General features: G+C 41.3%; 1 protein-coding gene across 1 annotated transcript; it reads left to right on the top strand.

Moving 5' to 3' along the window:
- The first annotated feature begins 326 nt into the window (after nt 1-326).
- Nucleotides 327-15,741, top strand: LOC142103895 (nicotinamide N-methyltransferase-like). The gene is made up of 3 exons (XM_075188251.1): nt 327-489; nt 10,996-11,203; nt 15,104-15,741. The coding sequence occupies exons 1-3, from the start codon at nt 339-341 to the stop codon at nt 15,531-15,533; spliced, it is 789 nt and encodes a 262-aa protein (XP_075044352.1). The 5' UTR covers nt 327-338; the 3' UTR covers nt 15,534-15,741.
- Nucleotides 15,742-16,292: the final 551 nt, after the last annotated feature.

Here is a 16,292-nt window from a genome sequence, read left to right as displayed (position 1 = left end):
CATCAAATCTGGTTACATAAACTAGAAAGCTCTGAATAATTCTAGCAATTGTATTAATTTGCAAAGAGATTAGCATGCATCTGATACCATATATATAACATGGTATATGCTGAGTGCTGGTTTATTACTTCTCTGGCTTTGTTTCAAATATTTCCATCAGTTGCCTTAGCAGCTGTCTGTCAGACCTATTTAAGACTCTTTTGACTGTGGCTCACAGTCCAGTCCTAGCTACAAGATCAAATATCTCATGTTTTAGTTTTGCTAGATACAGACAGATATGCAGTGTTGAGGAGAAGTGCTGACAACAACCGTGTTTTTGTTTTGCAAAGAAATACAGAATGGATTCCACACTGAAAAAGCACTACCATGTGGATGGGTTTAATCCCAATACACTAATGGATGCATACTTCTCTCCAAAAAGTGAAGACTATCTTTTACAAGAATCCACTATAACTTTGATGGCATTGCTCCATAAAGCATTTACATCAGGTATATGTAATTATTTTTTAAACTGTAAATTTATTTTGAAATGAGAATTTCTTCAATGAAAATTTATTTAAGAAGCATACAAATGATGGCACAATGTGATTTGTATGTATGAGTGTGTTAAAGTGTATGTAACCTGTGTTTGAGTGTCTATGTAAGTGGGTGAGTGTGTATGTAACCTAGAAGTGAGTGCATGAGAATGTAAACTGTATGTGAGTGTGTATCCAACTTGTATATAAGTGTATGTTACAACTACTTTACACTGCTATGCTGGGGCCTCAGTCACCTAACGGGTGATGTGGCCTTGATTTGAAGCCATTTGAAGATGGGGACAATTTGGAGAATATCTTGTAATAAAAGAGCAGATGTAATGTGGGCCATAATGTGAACGATCATTACAGGGTGAGGTAGTAGTGAAAAGTTTATATTTTATACATAATTTGTGGTCAGCCTTTATGAATAGGATATGATACAAATAGAAGAAACATTTGAGAATTGCTGGGTGAGGTAGATATGCGTGACAGCAGGATTCTGAATTGACTGTTTTCGGGAAAGAGCATCTGCATTTTTATGTATAGGTCTGGCCTATGCTCTATACTGAAATGAAAGGGCGTAATGCCAAGAACCACTGGGTCACTCTGGCATTGACCTCCTTATTTACCTGCATTCATTTTAATGGAGCATGGTCCATTATCAATCTGAACTCCCTACCCAAAATCTAATATCGGCTGTCTTCGACAGCCCTTTTGATGGCGAGGCACACCTGATCAACAGTCACATATTTCTTTACTCTTGGTAAGAGTTTGCGAATTAGATACAGGACAGGTTTTTCCTCTCCTTCTACTTTTTGTGACAACACGGCATCCAGACCCACTCCTGATTCATCAGTTTGCAGATACATTTTTTTAGTGAAATCAGATGCTTGTAACACTGGTGCTGTACACAAAGCCATCCCTAGGTCTTCCCAAGCAGCTTCTGCAGCCTTAGACCAGCTTAGTCTGTCGGGACAGGCTTTCTTGAGAAGCTCTGTGAGTGGTGTAGCCCCAGTACTAAAGCTCTCTATAAATTGACAGTAGTATCCTACCAAGCCCAGAAATGGCATAACTGAGTTCTCCTCTCTGGCTTGGGACAATTCTTTACAGACTCTACCTTGTTGATCTGAGGTTTGACCCTCCCACGTCCAACTATATATCCCAGGTATTGGCCTCTGGCATGCGCAATGCGCATTTTTCCCGATTGGCCGTATGGCCATGTACCCTCAAAGACTCCAACACCGCTTCCACTTTGGGAAGATGTGACTCCCAGTCGCGAGAATAGATAACTGTGTCATCCAAATGCGCAGTGGCATATGTTCTATAGCAGGGTTGTCCAACCCACGGCCCGCGGGCCGCATGCGGCCCAGTACGCCTGTAAATGTGGCCCAGAAGGAGTTTTGGTTGTGGCAAGGGGGCAGCACTGTTAATGGAAAAAAAAAATCCTGCAAAAAAAAGAAAAGAAAATACTTACCTTGCGGTCACGCGGTCACATCAGCTGGTACTCCGGTTCCCTCCCTTGTCTCCTCCTCCGTGCGGTGCTCGCAGTGAATGTCGGGCCTGATGTCATCACGCCCAACATCCATTGCGGAGCACATTACAGAGGAGTCACCCGCGCGAGAAGAACAATCAGCAGCACAGAATTGGAGAAAAGAAGAGGACAGGACAGGAGAACAAGCCGATTAAAAGGTAAGTTAAGGGTCACCTGGTCCTGGAGCATCATGGACCTTATCTCCCTGCTACATACTTCTACTTGTAATACTAATGGGGCATTATATATTATCCTCTTTGGCCCATTATAAGTTGTTATCCCTTAACTAACATAGTGGTGTAATTAGCAAAACAGGTCACAATTTGGGGTCACAGTGATGTATATGTCAGGTACCGCAGGCCTGGTCAGGGCACCCTGATATACAATGCCTGGCTTAAATGCACTTTATTGATATTGCATCGAAACAATACAAAAAGTGATTATATTATAATAACTAATAACTAGAGAGGATTTTTTGAACAGGGCGATTGAAAGGTAAGTATAGGGGGATTTGAAAAAAAAGTGATATATATATATATATATATATATATATCACTTTTTTTCTTATATATATATGTTAACTATGTTTTCTATGGTTTTTTGGATGATCAGCTATCGTTATTGTATCTTATGTGCGGCCCAAACCAACTCGTCGTCTTCCAATGTGGCCCAGGGAAGCTAAAAGGTTGGACACCCCTGTTCTATAGGGTTTCAAGAGTTTATTTATAGCCCTCTGGGATGTGATAGGTGCCCCATGCAGCCCAAAAGGCAATACTTTGTACTGAAATAAGCCTTCAGGTGTAGAAAACACAGTTTTTGGCTTGGCAGAACCTGTTAGGGGTATTTGCTAATTATCATTAGTGAGGTCTAATGTGGGCAAATACATACTCCCGGAAAAATTCTCTACCAATTTATCTATTCGTGGCATGGGATACGTGTCAATTTGGAAGTCCTTTTATCTGTCTAAAGTAGTTGCAAAAGCGTATCGTCTCATTGGACCAACACTATCGGACTACTCCACTCGCTGGTGGACTCTTCCACAATGCCCAGTTGAAGCATTTCATGCTCAATCGGAGTGGTACACCCAGGTACAGAAGAAAAGACGTACCTGTTTCGAGCTACCATTTTTACCACCTGTTGCATCTGAGGTGACATCAAGAAGGTCTCAATGGGTACCTCACAGGCCTCTATTTAAACAGCTAGCAATAAAGGTCCAGGATTATCCTCATGCCAAGGTTTTAGTAAATTGACATAGTAAATCTGTTCCTCTCGTCTTTTACCCAATTGGGGGACCCTATAGGTTACTGGGCCAACCGCCTCTATGACTTCATAAGGTTCCTGCCAGTGTGCAAAACATTGTCGCCTGGGCTGAAGGAACAAACTACTACCCGAGTGTCATAATGCCTTATTTGACGCTCTTGGGCATCCTCTAAGTGTTCTTTCACTAAAGGTCTATTAGTCTCAACCTTTTATACAGTTGGGCAATCAACTGTACCACATTTGGCTATTTGGGTTTTTGTTGTTCCCAACCTTCCTTAAGGAGGTCTAAGATGCCCTTAGGTTGTCGTCCATACAAGAGTTCAAATGGACTAAACCCCGTTAAAGGCTTGTGGTACTTCCCATACCGCAAATATCAGAAAAGTGCATCCCAATCCTTCTTCTCTTTAGCCACCGCCCTCCTAATAATTTGTTTTAGAGTACGGTTAAAGCGCTCCACCAGTTCATCCATTTGTGCGTGATAGACTGAGGTGCGGAGAGCTTTTATGCCAAGTAACTGACTCAACTCCTTTATCAATTTTGTCATGAATGGGGTACCCTGGTCTGTTAGAATTACTTTCACAATCCCCAACCTCATATAAAGTAGAAGTATCTCCTTTGCTATAGTACTTGACTTGATGTTGCGTAGGGGAATGGCTTCTGGAAAGCACGTGGCATAGTCCATAATCGCCAAAACAAACTGGTGTCCACGAGCCAATTTTTCTAGTGGACCTACCAGGTCCATTCATTCAAAGGGTACTTGAACGACTGGAATAGGAATCAATGGGGCCATATAATCAGGTTTTGGGGAGATTTTTTTACATATTGGGCAGGTTAAGAATTACCTTTTTGCCGCCATACGTATTCCTGGCCAGTAAAATCGTATTAGAATCCTTTCCAGTGTCTGATCCTCTCCCAAATGACCCCCACAAAGATGTGTGGCTTCCAACACTAAAGGTGCATGTACCTGCGGTATTAACAGTTGTTACACATTTTTCTCCTGAACATCCCCCGCTCAATACAACAATCCCTATTAACAAAAAAATAAGGTACACCATCTACCGGCCTGGCAGCTTTTAGCACACCATTAATTTCCACAACAGCTTTAAATGCATTTTCTAGAGAGGCATCATTAAGCTGATCTCTAGCAAAGTCTTGCAATGAAAACAGCCTTGGAATTAGTCTTTGACTCCGTCTTGTGGCTCCACATTTTCCACGACAGAGTCACCGGCAAGTGATTGTCTCAATGGCTCATTCTGTTTCCTTGTTTGAGACTTGGGACAAGTAGCGGTCGTGGACCTGTATTCAACATCCATAGGCGACAGTTCTGTTGTTTCTTCTCCCAGGCAAAGTGAGCTCTTCTATGTCACCAGTTTGGAAAATGGGGAAGCCCCCCCTCCCCTTCCCAGTGAAAGAGCCTCCCTCCACCTATCAAGACTAACATCTGTAACGTTATTGAAATCCCCGAGGCACATCACCGGGACATGTGTGGAGAGAGCAGTAAATTGGGCTGCCTTCTTAAGCACCTCAGAGATTAAGGTTGGAGGGACTAATGTACTGCATTATATTAGTACTGAAACAGTATCACAATTAAAAAGAATAGGACACACAGAAAATCAATTTAATTATAATAAAACATAATGTAAAACTAAGAACTTTACCATTGAAAATACAGAGGACAAGGGGTCATCAACTGTGAATGGAAGCAAGACAATTTCACCATGAGCATAAGAAGTTGTTTACTGTAATGGTGGTTAAGCTGTGGAATTCCTAAATACATGAAGCGGTGATGGTAATTAACGGAATTTGAAAATGGATTGGATTCCTGTCTTAGAAGAAATTAGATCTGTAGCTATAATTAGTAGAGGATATTATGGAGGTCATTGACCCAGGTAATTTAACCTTCTGACATTTTTTTTGGTCAAAAAGAAAAAAAGAATTCTGCCCCTTAACGGGGGTCAGACAGGAATTTTGCTTCCCTTGGTGGGACTAATTTAGCAACTGTCACATATTATGGACTTCGCTTAGCCTTCCTCTGGATGAATACAATTACACTTTATGAAAGGCTGAGTTCAATGCAGCTGTGTCTTTTCTAACTTTACTACCCATGTAACTTTTTCAGCTTGGGAAGTTGTCAAGATTAATAATAGACAAAATGTCATATGACTCACGATACAACCCTTCTTCCCCGCACATGGCCAGCAAAACTTCTAACTCAAAGGAAAATGAAAATACCAAGAATATCCTAATACAAGTGTATGTGTATGTATATATATGTGTGTGTATGTATGTATATATATCTATTATATAAATGCCTAGTGGCGTGTGTGAAAAAAACAAAACAAGCTGCAGCGCCACCTGCTGGTCAGAGTTATACACTGACCTATATATTTCTTGAAGGAAAAGTGACAGTTGGGAGTGGTTGCCGGGGGTGACAGTGGGGAGTTTTTAACACCTTAAGTAGCTTGTTGAAGGATGTGGCGATGAAGGATGAGGTGATGGAGAAGAATGATGAGGTGTTGACATGTGGACAACACCACGCTAAAAAAGGGCGCTTGCGTCGGGAAGTAACGCTCTTCCCCTGAGGAGGCCTGGGCTAGGCCCAAATGCATGACAAGAACCTTTTTAACACCTTAAGTAGCTTGATTTGACTAGAATGCATGAGTATCATGCACGGGTTAACTTGTATGTATGTATATATATATATATATATATATATATATATATATTTATATAATGTATATGTGTGTATATATATATATATATATATATATATATATATGTATATGTATTATACATATATTTCTATATGAAGATTAGATTTTTGTGCAAGGGTTTAAGGAGGATAGGGTCCTAGTTGGATCTCCCATTGGTATACGCAGAACTTTGACCCAGGGAGTCTGGTCTGAGCCTTCCACTGAATGGATTTGGATGACAACTTCACAGACAAGCTAGGGGTTGAGGTACCGGTCGGACCATCCTTTGATGTGTGCTGGCCAGAACTTTGACCTGAGAAGCCTGTTCTGGGCCTTCCAATGGATGGAATTGTTTGTGTATTCGGTTATGCATTCAGACACGCCTGCACTGATTGGGATGAAACCAATGCGAGGAGTTCCAAGTTGGATCCTGGCCAGGTTTTAGGGAAGTTAGGCGCCCAGTCAGATTTCCCGTTGGTGTACACTGGCCAGATCTTTGACCCGGGAAGCCTGTTCTGAGCCTTCCACTAGATGAATTTGAAAGAAAACTTCACAGACTGATAACACTGGATTCCAGAAGATATATTAGGGGGTTGAGATCCTGGTCGGATCCCATGATGGTGTACACTGGCAAGAACTTTTACCTGGGAAGCTTGTTCTGGGCCTTCCACTGGATGGATTTGGTTTGTCTGTCTTTTTCAGTTATGCATTCAGACATCCCTGCACCGATCGGGATGCAACCTGTTAGGTTTCAAGGTTACCTTAGTCAGTATTTACGCCGGCCTTCCTAGGGCGCGGAGTCTAACGGCCCTCCTGGTCTTCTCCAAGAACCGCCGCAAGGCAGGGTGGGTTTTGCTGCCGGAGAACCGCAGGTCGCGGCCCCCAGGTTAGCCTACTGACGTAAGGAAAGAGTTCTATGAGATGGACATGTAGAGGCACGGTCAGATCCACAGAGGAATAGATAACTGAAATCACTAACTGTATATTCAGAAGGTAGTAGTCTGGAGTAGAAACTGGTGGAATGCAGGAGTCAATCCGCAGTACAGCCCCAGGAGCAGAAGCGTATTCCAGAATAGCCGGTTCGTACACAGAGATCTGTCCGTTTATGCAGTACCAGGGATAAGGCAGAAGAAGAGTCTGGGGGATAGCCGATTCGGTACACAGAGATCTGTCCGTTATGCAGTACCAGGGATAAGGCAGAAGAGTAGTCTGGAGGATAGCCGGTTCGGTACACAGAGATCTGTCCGTTATGCAGTACCAGAGATAAGGCAGTAGAATGGTCTGGAGAATAGCTGGTTCGGTACACGGAGATCAGCAGTAACAAGGGAGAACACCAGGGAAGCCAAAGCACAGGAAGTGCAGCCAGATACAGGTAACACATTGCTCTGACACCGACAGTGTTTCAGAGCAGGCCTGAAGTAGAAGTTTTAATTCCCCGCCCAGATCAGCTGACCTGCCGCCGGGACCTACCCGGAAGTGCGGCAGTACGAAGCGGAGGATCGGCGCTGACACAGGTAACTGCCGTGACACAACCAATGCAAGGTGGTCCAGCTGGATCCAGGTTTTATGGGCATTAGGGTCTCAGTCGGACCTCTTGTTGGTGCACGCTGGGCAAACCTTTGAATAGGGAAGCCTGTTATTTGCCTTCTAGAGGATGTATTTGTATGAAAACTTCACAGACTGGTAACATTGGATACCAGAAGATGTACCAGGTGGATTAGGTACCAGTCAGACCTCTCGTTGGTGTACACTGGCCAGAACTTTGAACCATGGAGCCTTCTCTGGGCCTTCCACTGTATGGATTTGGCTTGCTTGTCTGTCAGGTTATGCATTCGGACACCCCTACACTGATTTGCATGAAACCAACGCAAGGCTGTCCAGTTGGATCCAGTCAGGTTTTAGTAGTATTCGGGTCCTGATCTCTGGGATCGCTGGGCTGGGCTTTTACCCGGGGAGCCTGTTCTGAGCATTCCACTGGATGGATTTGGTTTGTTTGTCTCTCCGCTTATGCATTCGGATACACCTACAGCAATTGAGATGAAACCAACACAAGGTGGTCAGGTTGCATACTGGCCAGGTTTAAGATGGGGTTAGGGTCCCGGTTGGACCTTCCATTAGTGTATGCTGTGCAATACTTTGTCCCAGAGAGCCTGTTCTGAACCTTCCACTTTATGGATTCGGACGATAACTGCACCTACTGGTAACATTGGATCCCAGAAGACATACTAGGGGGTTGAGCTCCCAGTCAGACCTGCTGTTTGGTGTACCCTGGTCAGAACTTTGACCGGGGGATCCTGTTCTTCACCTTCCACTGAATAGTTTTGGATAACATTTAATATAAAAACAAAAAGACACTGGGCAGCCAATTGATGGGTGTGTTGGAAGAGCTACTAAGTTGTAATTTTTTTAAATCTGTTACATCCAACTAATTGTTAACTTAATAACATGAAGATTTAAACACAGGCAACGCAGAGTGCTTCAGCTAGTATCTATATATATATATATATATATATATATATATATATATATATATATAAAAGTTTGTTTATTTGTTTGTTGGTGAACATCTTCCACAGCTCTCAAGGTAAAGCTGCCAAATTTTACATAGTTATTTTGTATAGAAAAAGTAAGCTCTTAGACCAAATAACAACAACTCCACAAGGCGACAAAACGCCAGATTGACAAATATTGAAAACATAATTTTTGGGGCAGAACATTGACCTGAGAAACCTGTTCTGAGCCTTCCACTAGATAGATTTGGATGAATACTTCACAGAGTGGTATTTTTACATTGGATCCCGGAAGTCAAACTAGGGGGTCCAGGTCCCGGTCGGACATCCTGTTGGTGTACACTGGGCAATAACATGACCTGGGGAATAAGTTCTGGGCCTTCCACTGGATTGATTTAGATGACAACTTAGCTGCTAATTATTTTTAAATTTTGACAGTTACATCCAACTCATTGAAAATTTAATAACTTGAAGATTTGCACCCTGGCAACTCTGGGCACTTCAGCTAGTTTTTCTAAAGAGCATTTTGGTCTATTTACCATATAATTTGCTAAGATATAAAAACTGCTGCACATTTCAAATCGGACATGCGCAATGCCAGGTGATATTGCTTGACTACTTTGACCCGGGGGGCCTGCTCTGAGCCTGCATTCAGACACCCCTGCACCAATTGGAATAAACCCAAAGTGAGGTGGTACAGTTGGATCCTTGAATATTGTCAAATAATTATGTTTTAAATAATGTTCTTTGATATCTGTGACTTATTCTATTTTACTAGAAGTATTTTGTTTTTAAGATTGTTTTTAATAAATTTTGTTGTTTAACAGTCTAAATTGAGACCTTATGCTGATGGTCTCCTTTCAGTTAAACACTTCAGGGAAATAACACACACTCCAAACCTCTGATGAAACCACACTTTATTAGTGGACAAATATGTTAGTTATTAAGATGCATTTGTACATTTGTCTTTAATTGGACTGAAGCTATGATATTCTGCTTGACTATATATCTCCTCTACTACTTCTAATCTAATGAAAAAAGCTATTTTTTACTATGCAGCAGTTTACATTAGTGTGCATGAACTTCAGCCAATTGCATTCAGTACTGCAATCCAATTATATTGAAACAGTGTAACCGTTCATCAGTCTTGTATTGTATCACCTAGAATTCCATAGAGCTTCACTGGTCTAACACTGAGGATTTACTCCTATATTGCCTGAAAGGACCTACCTGGCTCATTGTGAGGGTTGTGCTGCTATTAGTGCTGCAACACAGATTAATAATATTTCAATTTGCAGAAGTTTGCAAATGAACTTCATTTTACCACCCGGCTTCTCTGTGAATAAATTACAGCCTATATGGAGATCAACTGTCCAACTTATTGGGAACATATATATAGGGTAATACCATTTGAGATCCAGGGGTTTTAACTTTGTTCCAAATGTAGCTCTGAACTATAAATTATCACTTTACTTCCCTTTCTGATTTCACTTATAGCTCATATACGCAGGCCCGGCGCTCCCATTAGGCAACCTTAGGCAGTTGCCTAGGGCGCCGGGACCTGCAGGGCGCCGCTGACTAGATTTTCTAATCTAGTCAGCGGTTCAGCGGCACGAGAGAGATGCACAGCAGCGGCGGCGGGGCGGCCGCCGCTGTTTTTTAATGTCCGCATGATCACTGACGTCAGTCAGTGATCATGTGATAGTCTGTCCGGCGCCTCTGAGGTATCACACTGTCTGTCACTGACAGACAGTGTGAATAAAGTTATTCCCCCCTCCTCTTCCCTCTCAGCATGCATCGCGAGGAGCAGCTAGAGGAAGAAAAGGTAAGTGAAATCTAATTTTTTTTTTATTTAGTGTGTTCGGGGGGCGCGGGCGGGGGCGGCTTGCCTAGGGCGCCGAGAACCCTTGCACCGCCCCTGCATATACGTACAATCAGTGCCGTAGCTAGACATTTTAGTGGCCTGGGAGAGACAGGGCACCGGCGCCCCCCATCTAAGTGGGAGTGACATTTGACAAGTGAGTGTGGCCAACCTAATGTGGGGGTGTGGCTAGCACTTTACTGAAGGAATTCTGTTGCACATATTTGCAAAGGCATGATAGCTATATATATATATATATATATATATATATATATATCTCTATCTCTCATATATATATATATGAGAAAAGTTGGGGTGAACTTCCTGTCAGTGGAACGCACATGCGTTCCACTACGGAAGTTAAGGGCTGAAGGTACAGAGGCAAGTAGCGGGAGGCTGCTGCGCCTCCGCACATGACTACTTATGGCTCTGCATACAATTGTTAATATCATTTTAACTCCATGAGATAGAGTAGGTTATGAATAATAGTGATTTTGCTATTGCACAAACATTCTGTTTTAAACAAGATGACAACAAAGAAAAGGTAAAGTTTAATATATTTGTTGGTACATTAAATATATTCTGATACTAACATAATGCATGTATGGGTCTCTATTTTTAGGCTATGTTACAGGAAAAACCTTGATTGACATTAGTCCTGGCCCCATCATCTATCAACTTCTTCCAGTCTGTGAATTCTTGGAAGAAATTACAATTCTAGAATTCAATGACCTTTGCATTAAGGAATTGGAAAAATGGATAAATAAAGATGCGGATGCCTTTGACTGGACTCATGCCTTAACAATCATGGCCCAATTACATGGAAGCAGGTTTGGTGTCACATTTGTTTTATTATTTTAATTATCACAATAAAAAAAGAATAGGATAAGCAGAAAAACAATGTCATTTTAATAAAACAATGTTAAACTAAGAAGTTAACGGGACTAAAATATTTATAAAGCTTCAAATTTGATTATATACTTTTATAACCTCATGAGAGTAAATGTGGGACAACCAGGTGTCCTCCAAACAGTTTCATAATTGGTCGCATCCACAGTAATGTAGATGTGTGGCTTGTCAGTTTTAGTAGTCAATTCTAAAGTGGCATTACCCTATTTTACACACAGTATAATAATGTAATAATGTGTCATATATGCAAGAGACAATATTTGTTAACAGTTATTAATTAAATGCAAATGTCTTATTTTCCATATAAACTATAATTAAATACAAACATTTGCTTTGTGATTTTCTTCTTTAAAAATCAAATAGGAATCTACTTTACAAAACAGAAAGAAACGTCGCCCAATCAATTTATAGGTTAACAGCAGGTGATTGAAAAGGTGAAGTTATTTTGAATGGAGCAAAAACAGAGAAAAATCCACCTGCACACTGCTGTTAACCAGTAACAAAGCTGACATTTCTACTTGTACATAGCAATGCAGAATTCTTAGTTACACACATTTGCAAATGCATGATAAGCCACCTGCCACGTCATGGTGCTTCTGCTAATAGTGTGGTCTTAACTGTAATCAATGAGAGTCCCTATTTTTGGGTCATGCAATTTTAAATTGAGAGCTAACTTAGTAAGAGGTACCCCGACAGCCTTCAAATGGCAGTATAGCACTGTATCGCCATCTGTCTGCCTTCCTGCTTCATCTGCTTTCCAGGCAACCAGACATGATGCATCCAGCTCCCCCTGTCTGCCCCTCTGCGCATGCTAGGCAATGGGATGCTATTGGAAGCTCCGACGGTGTACGATAAAGCTGTGCCACCGGCGCTAATCATTGGTGCACACTCCAGCGCTTCTGATTGCGTTCTGCCTGTTTTTTCTCCTGTGTATGACCTTGGCTGATATCTGACCATTTTTCTGATCTTTTCTCTGTTTGACTTACCTGGTATTTGTTCCTTAGCTTGTTACTTGACCATTCTTCCGAATCCTCCTTATGCACTGCTGTCTGAATGTTACCTCCCCGGCTAGACTGACCACCCTCTAATTTCCGCATCAGGCTGGCAACACAGTAGAAGGATCACTATCTGCATGTCTTCTGCAGCAAAGCCCACACCTCCTTGAGGGGGTCCCTGGAGAAGACCGGAGGCGTGTTAGACTCCACCCCTTCCACTTGAGTCGTGCCAACGTCAGCAGGTACACTGCAGTATCTTAATCTGTGACAGTAGAGTTTAGCAGATAGGGGAGGCAGAAGTGGAACAGCAAAAGAAGAGGATGATCAATCTTGATGCGGCAAGAGGTCAGTCAGGAGAAGATCGCATTAATTGTGGAGAATATGAGAGAGTTGATTGAGTGAGGGATTTAATATTGGGGCGTGAAGGAGACGGAATAATCTAGGATGGTGCCTAGGTAGCAAATTTGAGAGACAGATTGAGGTTTTCAACAATGAGAGATGTGAAAGGGTGTGGAAACCCTGGAGGGAGGGAATTCCATAAGTTCAACTTTAGATATGTTGATGTAAGGATTCACAATACTAGCTACAGATGATAGCTGTCAGAAAACATTTGCCATGAGGATTCAGAACACTAGCTCCAGATGAAAGTTGTCAGAACACTATTGACAATGACAGCTACAAACATCTTTTTATTCCTCAAATCAGCACTCTAATATGAACAGCCATTTAGCTAGTCAGCTCCCCTGGACACTGGCAGGAATGAGAGTGACAGGAAAGAAAGAAACTGGCAGGATTGAGAGAGTAGCAGGACAGACAGACAGACACTGGCAGGAATGAGATATTGATAGGACAGACAGACACTGACAGGTATGAGAGAGTGGCAGGACAGACAGACACTGACAGGAATGAGAGTGACAGGACAGACAGACAGTGTCAGGCATGAGAGTGACAGGACAGACAGACAATGGCAGGAGTAAGAGAGTGACAGTACAGACATGCAATGGCAGTACTGAGAGAGTGACAGGACAAACAGACAAACACTGCAGGAATAAGAGAGTGACAGGGCAGACAGACACTGTTAGGAATTAAAGAGTGACAGGACAGACAATGGCAGGAATTAAGGAGTGACAGGACAGGCAGACACTGGCAGGAATGAGAGAGAGACAGTACAGACGGATACTGGCAGGAATGCGAGAGTAAAATAACAGTTGTGTACATACATGTAGCGCTTATTCCTGACACATCAGAGTATGGGTACTTCTCCTTGTTTCAGAGAACATGCAGAAATCTCTCAATTTCTTACTAAAACTCAGAAAAATTGCAACGTAGTGTAGTATATCACATTAGATTCTAAATAAATCCCAAATCCATGAAGGGAGAGTTCCAAACACACAATGTGTAGTTCTTATCAAAAAAACACCATAACGAAATTAATTTTCTTTCAGCACACCTTGTCCCCACAGTGCCTATGCTTACAGTGTTCCACAGAATGTCACTGGGTATTTTGATGAACACTGCCATCCCTAGAATTTGTCTTTCAGCACAGATAACTGCCACCTCTCCTGTGTCTGTGTGGGCTATAACTCTGTAGAATGTCACTGGAGACTTTGAAGAACACTGCCACCCCTCCTTTATCTGATTTAGCTATGAAGCTGCCCAACTGTACTGGAGACTGCAGACAGCCATGCTACCCCTTCTGTGTCTCTCTGTGAAATTGCGCTTGATCTCTTTGGAGGATGGTTCTTATAGAATCCAGAACCCGTGAGATCCGACGACACACAATGACATTTTGCCTCGTTTTCAGTTTGGAGGGCGCACGAAAGTACAGAGCCGCCTCAACTTGGCACTGGGATCGGCTATGTTCGGATGGGCTCGGTTTTCCAAAAACCAAACCCGAGCTTCTCTAATAATGACTAAATAACTATATTATCAATCACTATATTAAAGGAACTAAAGAATTTATTTATACACTACAATATATGTATTCTTCTTCTATAGAAGTTACATTGCTGGACATGGTTGCGCTGATATATATGGCTGCAAATAACTGTCACAGTTTCTGACCACCCAGCAGGTCACATGTTGCAGGTCCCACAGCAGGTGCACAGGGAGATTTCATTAACTGTGACAGTTTCTAGAGCAACCAGCAGGTGCACAGGTGTATTGCCAACTGTCACATCTTCCAAAGGACAATGGTAACGCATTGGCTGATGGACATTTTGGAAAATAACTCTGGAACAATCAACTGATAACAACGCCAATATTTTTCTATAAATCTACAGACCAAAACCTTTAAATTGGTATATGATGTGCTCTGCGCAGACAAAGACAACATACAAATAATTCATTTATAAAAGTCCTACTTATGCCATTAATATATACATTATTCATGTGAACTTTTTACCTGTTATCTCTAGAATTTCCATATTAGTAGGTATTTAAATACCTATATCCAGAAATGTATTTTGGCACTTCCTGACTACTTTCCCCATTAGATCTTATTCGTTATATTGGGATGAAAAGCTCTTTGGACTTTCTTAAATGGTCTTATTAGCTATTAACCTCATTCTGTTATTATATTTATTGGCATTCTCAAATCTGTCCGATCACTGTTATATTTTTTTGCTCTACTTTGCAGGAGATACAGATAACACAAACCTTTGTCATATGTACTCAGAATAGAGTCTACAATATGCAATTAAAAATATAGTATTGTAGCAGTGTTTCCATGTTAGTGTAGTTTACAATTTAACTATACTCCTAGTACCTTGTCCCCTTGTCTCTATGGATACTTATATAAGAAACATGTTTATTTATATTTTCCAGTGATGGAAGGCAAGGAAGAGAAGACCTCCTGAGAAGCAAAGTGAAGCAAATTGTGAAATGTGACTTCAGCAAAAATAACCCTATGGATCCCTTAGTGCTGCCAAAAGTTGACTGTGTAATGAGCATATGGGGGCTGGACGTTATTAGTAAGGACAAGGACACTTACTACAAAAATCTGAAAAAAATATCCTCTTTCCTTAAACTAGGAGGGTATCTTATAATATATGCAGATATCAATACTTCCTATTTTAAAATTGGAGATCACAAGTTTCACCTTTTAACCTATGATGACAATTTTTTAAGAAAAGCTCTAAGTGATGAAGGGTTCAAAATTGAACATTATGAGGACGTGGAGAGAATAACTACCTCTGTTCTTATAGACCATGAGAAAGTTGTTTTTGCCATTGCCCGAAAAGTGAGTGAGGTTTAGAACCGAAGGGGCTATTTCTCTAATTAAGCGGCCATCTTAAGGTGGATTGTCAAAGACTAAATTAAATATTTTGGATTGTAACCCACCTATAATTCTTACATGTTTACTTTTTTTCTTATTTGTCAACCCTCCCTTATGTCAGTGACATCATTACATAGAGATTAGAGTGAGGAGACATATTCAGCAGCATTCTATTGGGTTTAAAAGACAGAGGTCCTGAGTCATTAAGGAGAGTAAAACATAAAAAAGGAGTAACTTTGTATCTGGGCAAAACCATGTTGCATGGGAGGGGGAGGTAAATGTAAAATGTGGGGACAGATTTATAATTAGGGTAGGGCATGTCCTAGATCAACTTGAAATTTCAGTGTACAAATAAAGCTATTAAGTATTTGTGTGCTAGATAAAAACAGCCAGTATTTAACTTATGTGCAAAATAATAAACTGATTTGCACCCCTTGCATCATAACATGGTTTGTCCCAGAGAACATTTACTCCTTTTTCTGCCTTAATGACTCAGGCCCAGACAGTTCCTGTTACTGTACACTTCAGGAGGGACATAAAAGATATTTAAAAAACATTTTTTCAGACAAATTTGTATTTTGTTTAATGCATGCCTGACAGGCTTAAGTCATTAAAATAAGTATACTTATAAATTATAATACAGTTGGGTTTCAAACAGTGTGATTATGTTAAATTGTACTGTAAAACTTTTCCAAATAACTCAGTAAGAATAAGGATCACCATCCATTTGCAGTAGCA

The sequence above is a fragment of the Mixophyes fleayi genome, chromosome 1 (assembly GCF_038048845.1).
Source record: "Mixophyes fleayi isolate aMixFle1 chromosome 1, aMixFle1.hap1, whole genome shotgun sequence".
Lineage (NCBI taxonomy): Eukaryota > Metazoa > Chordata > Amphibia > Anura > Limnodynastidae > Mixophyes > Mixophyes fleayi.
The sequence above is the reverse complement of the archived record's forward strand: the minus strand, read 5'-3'. Positions and strand labels throughout refer to the sequence as shown.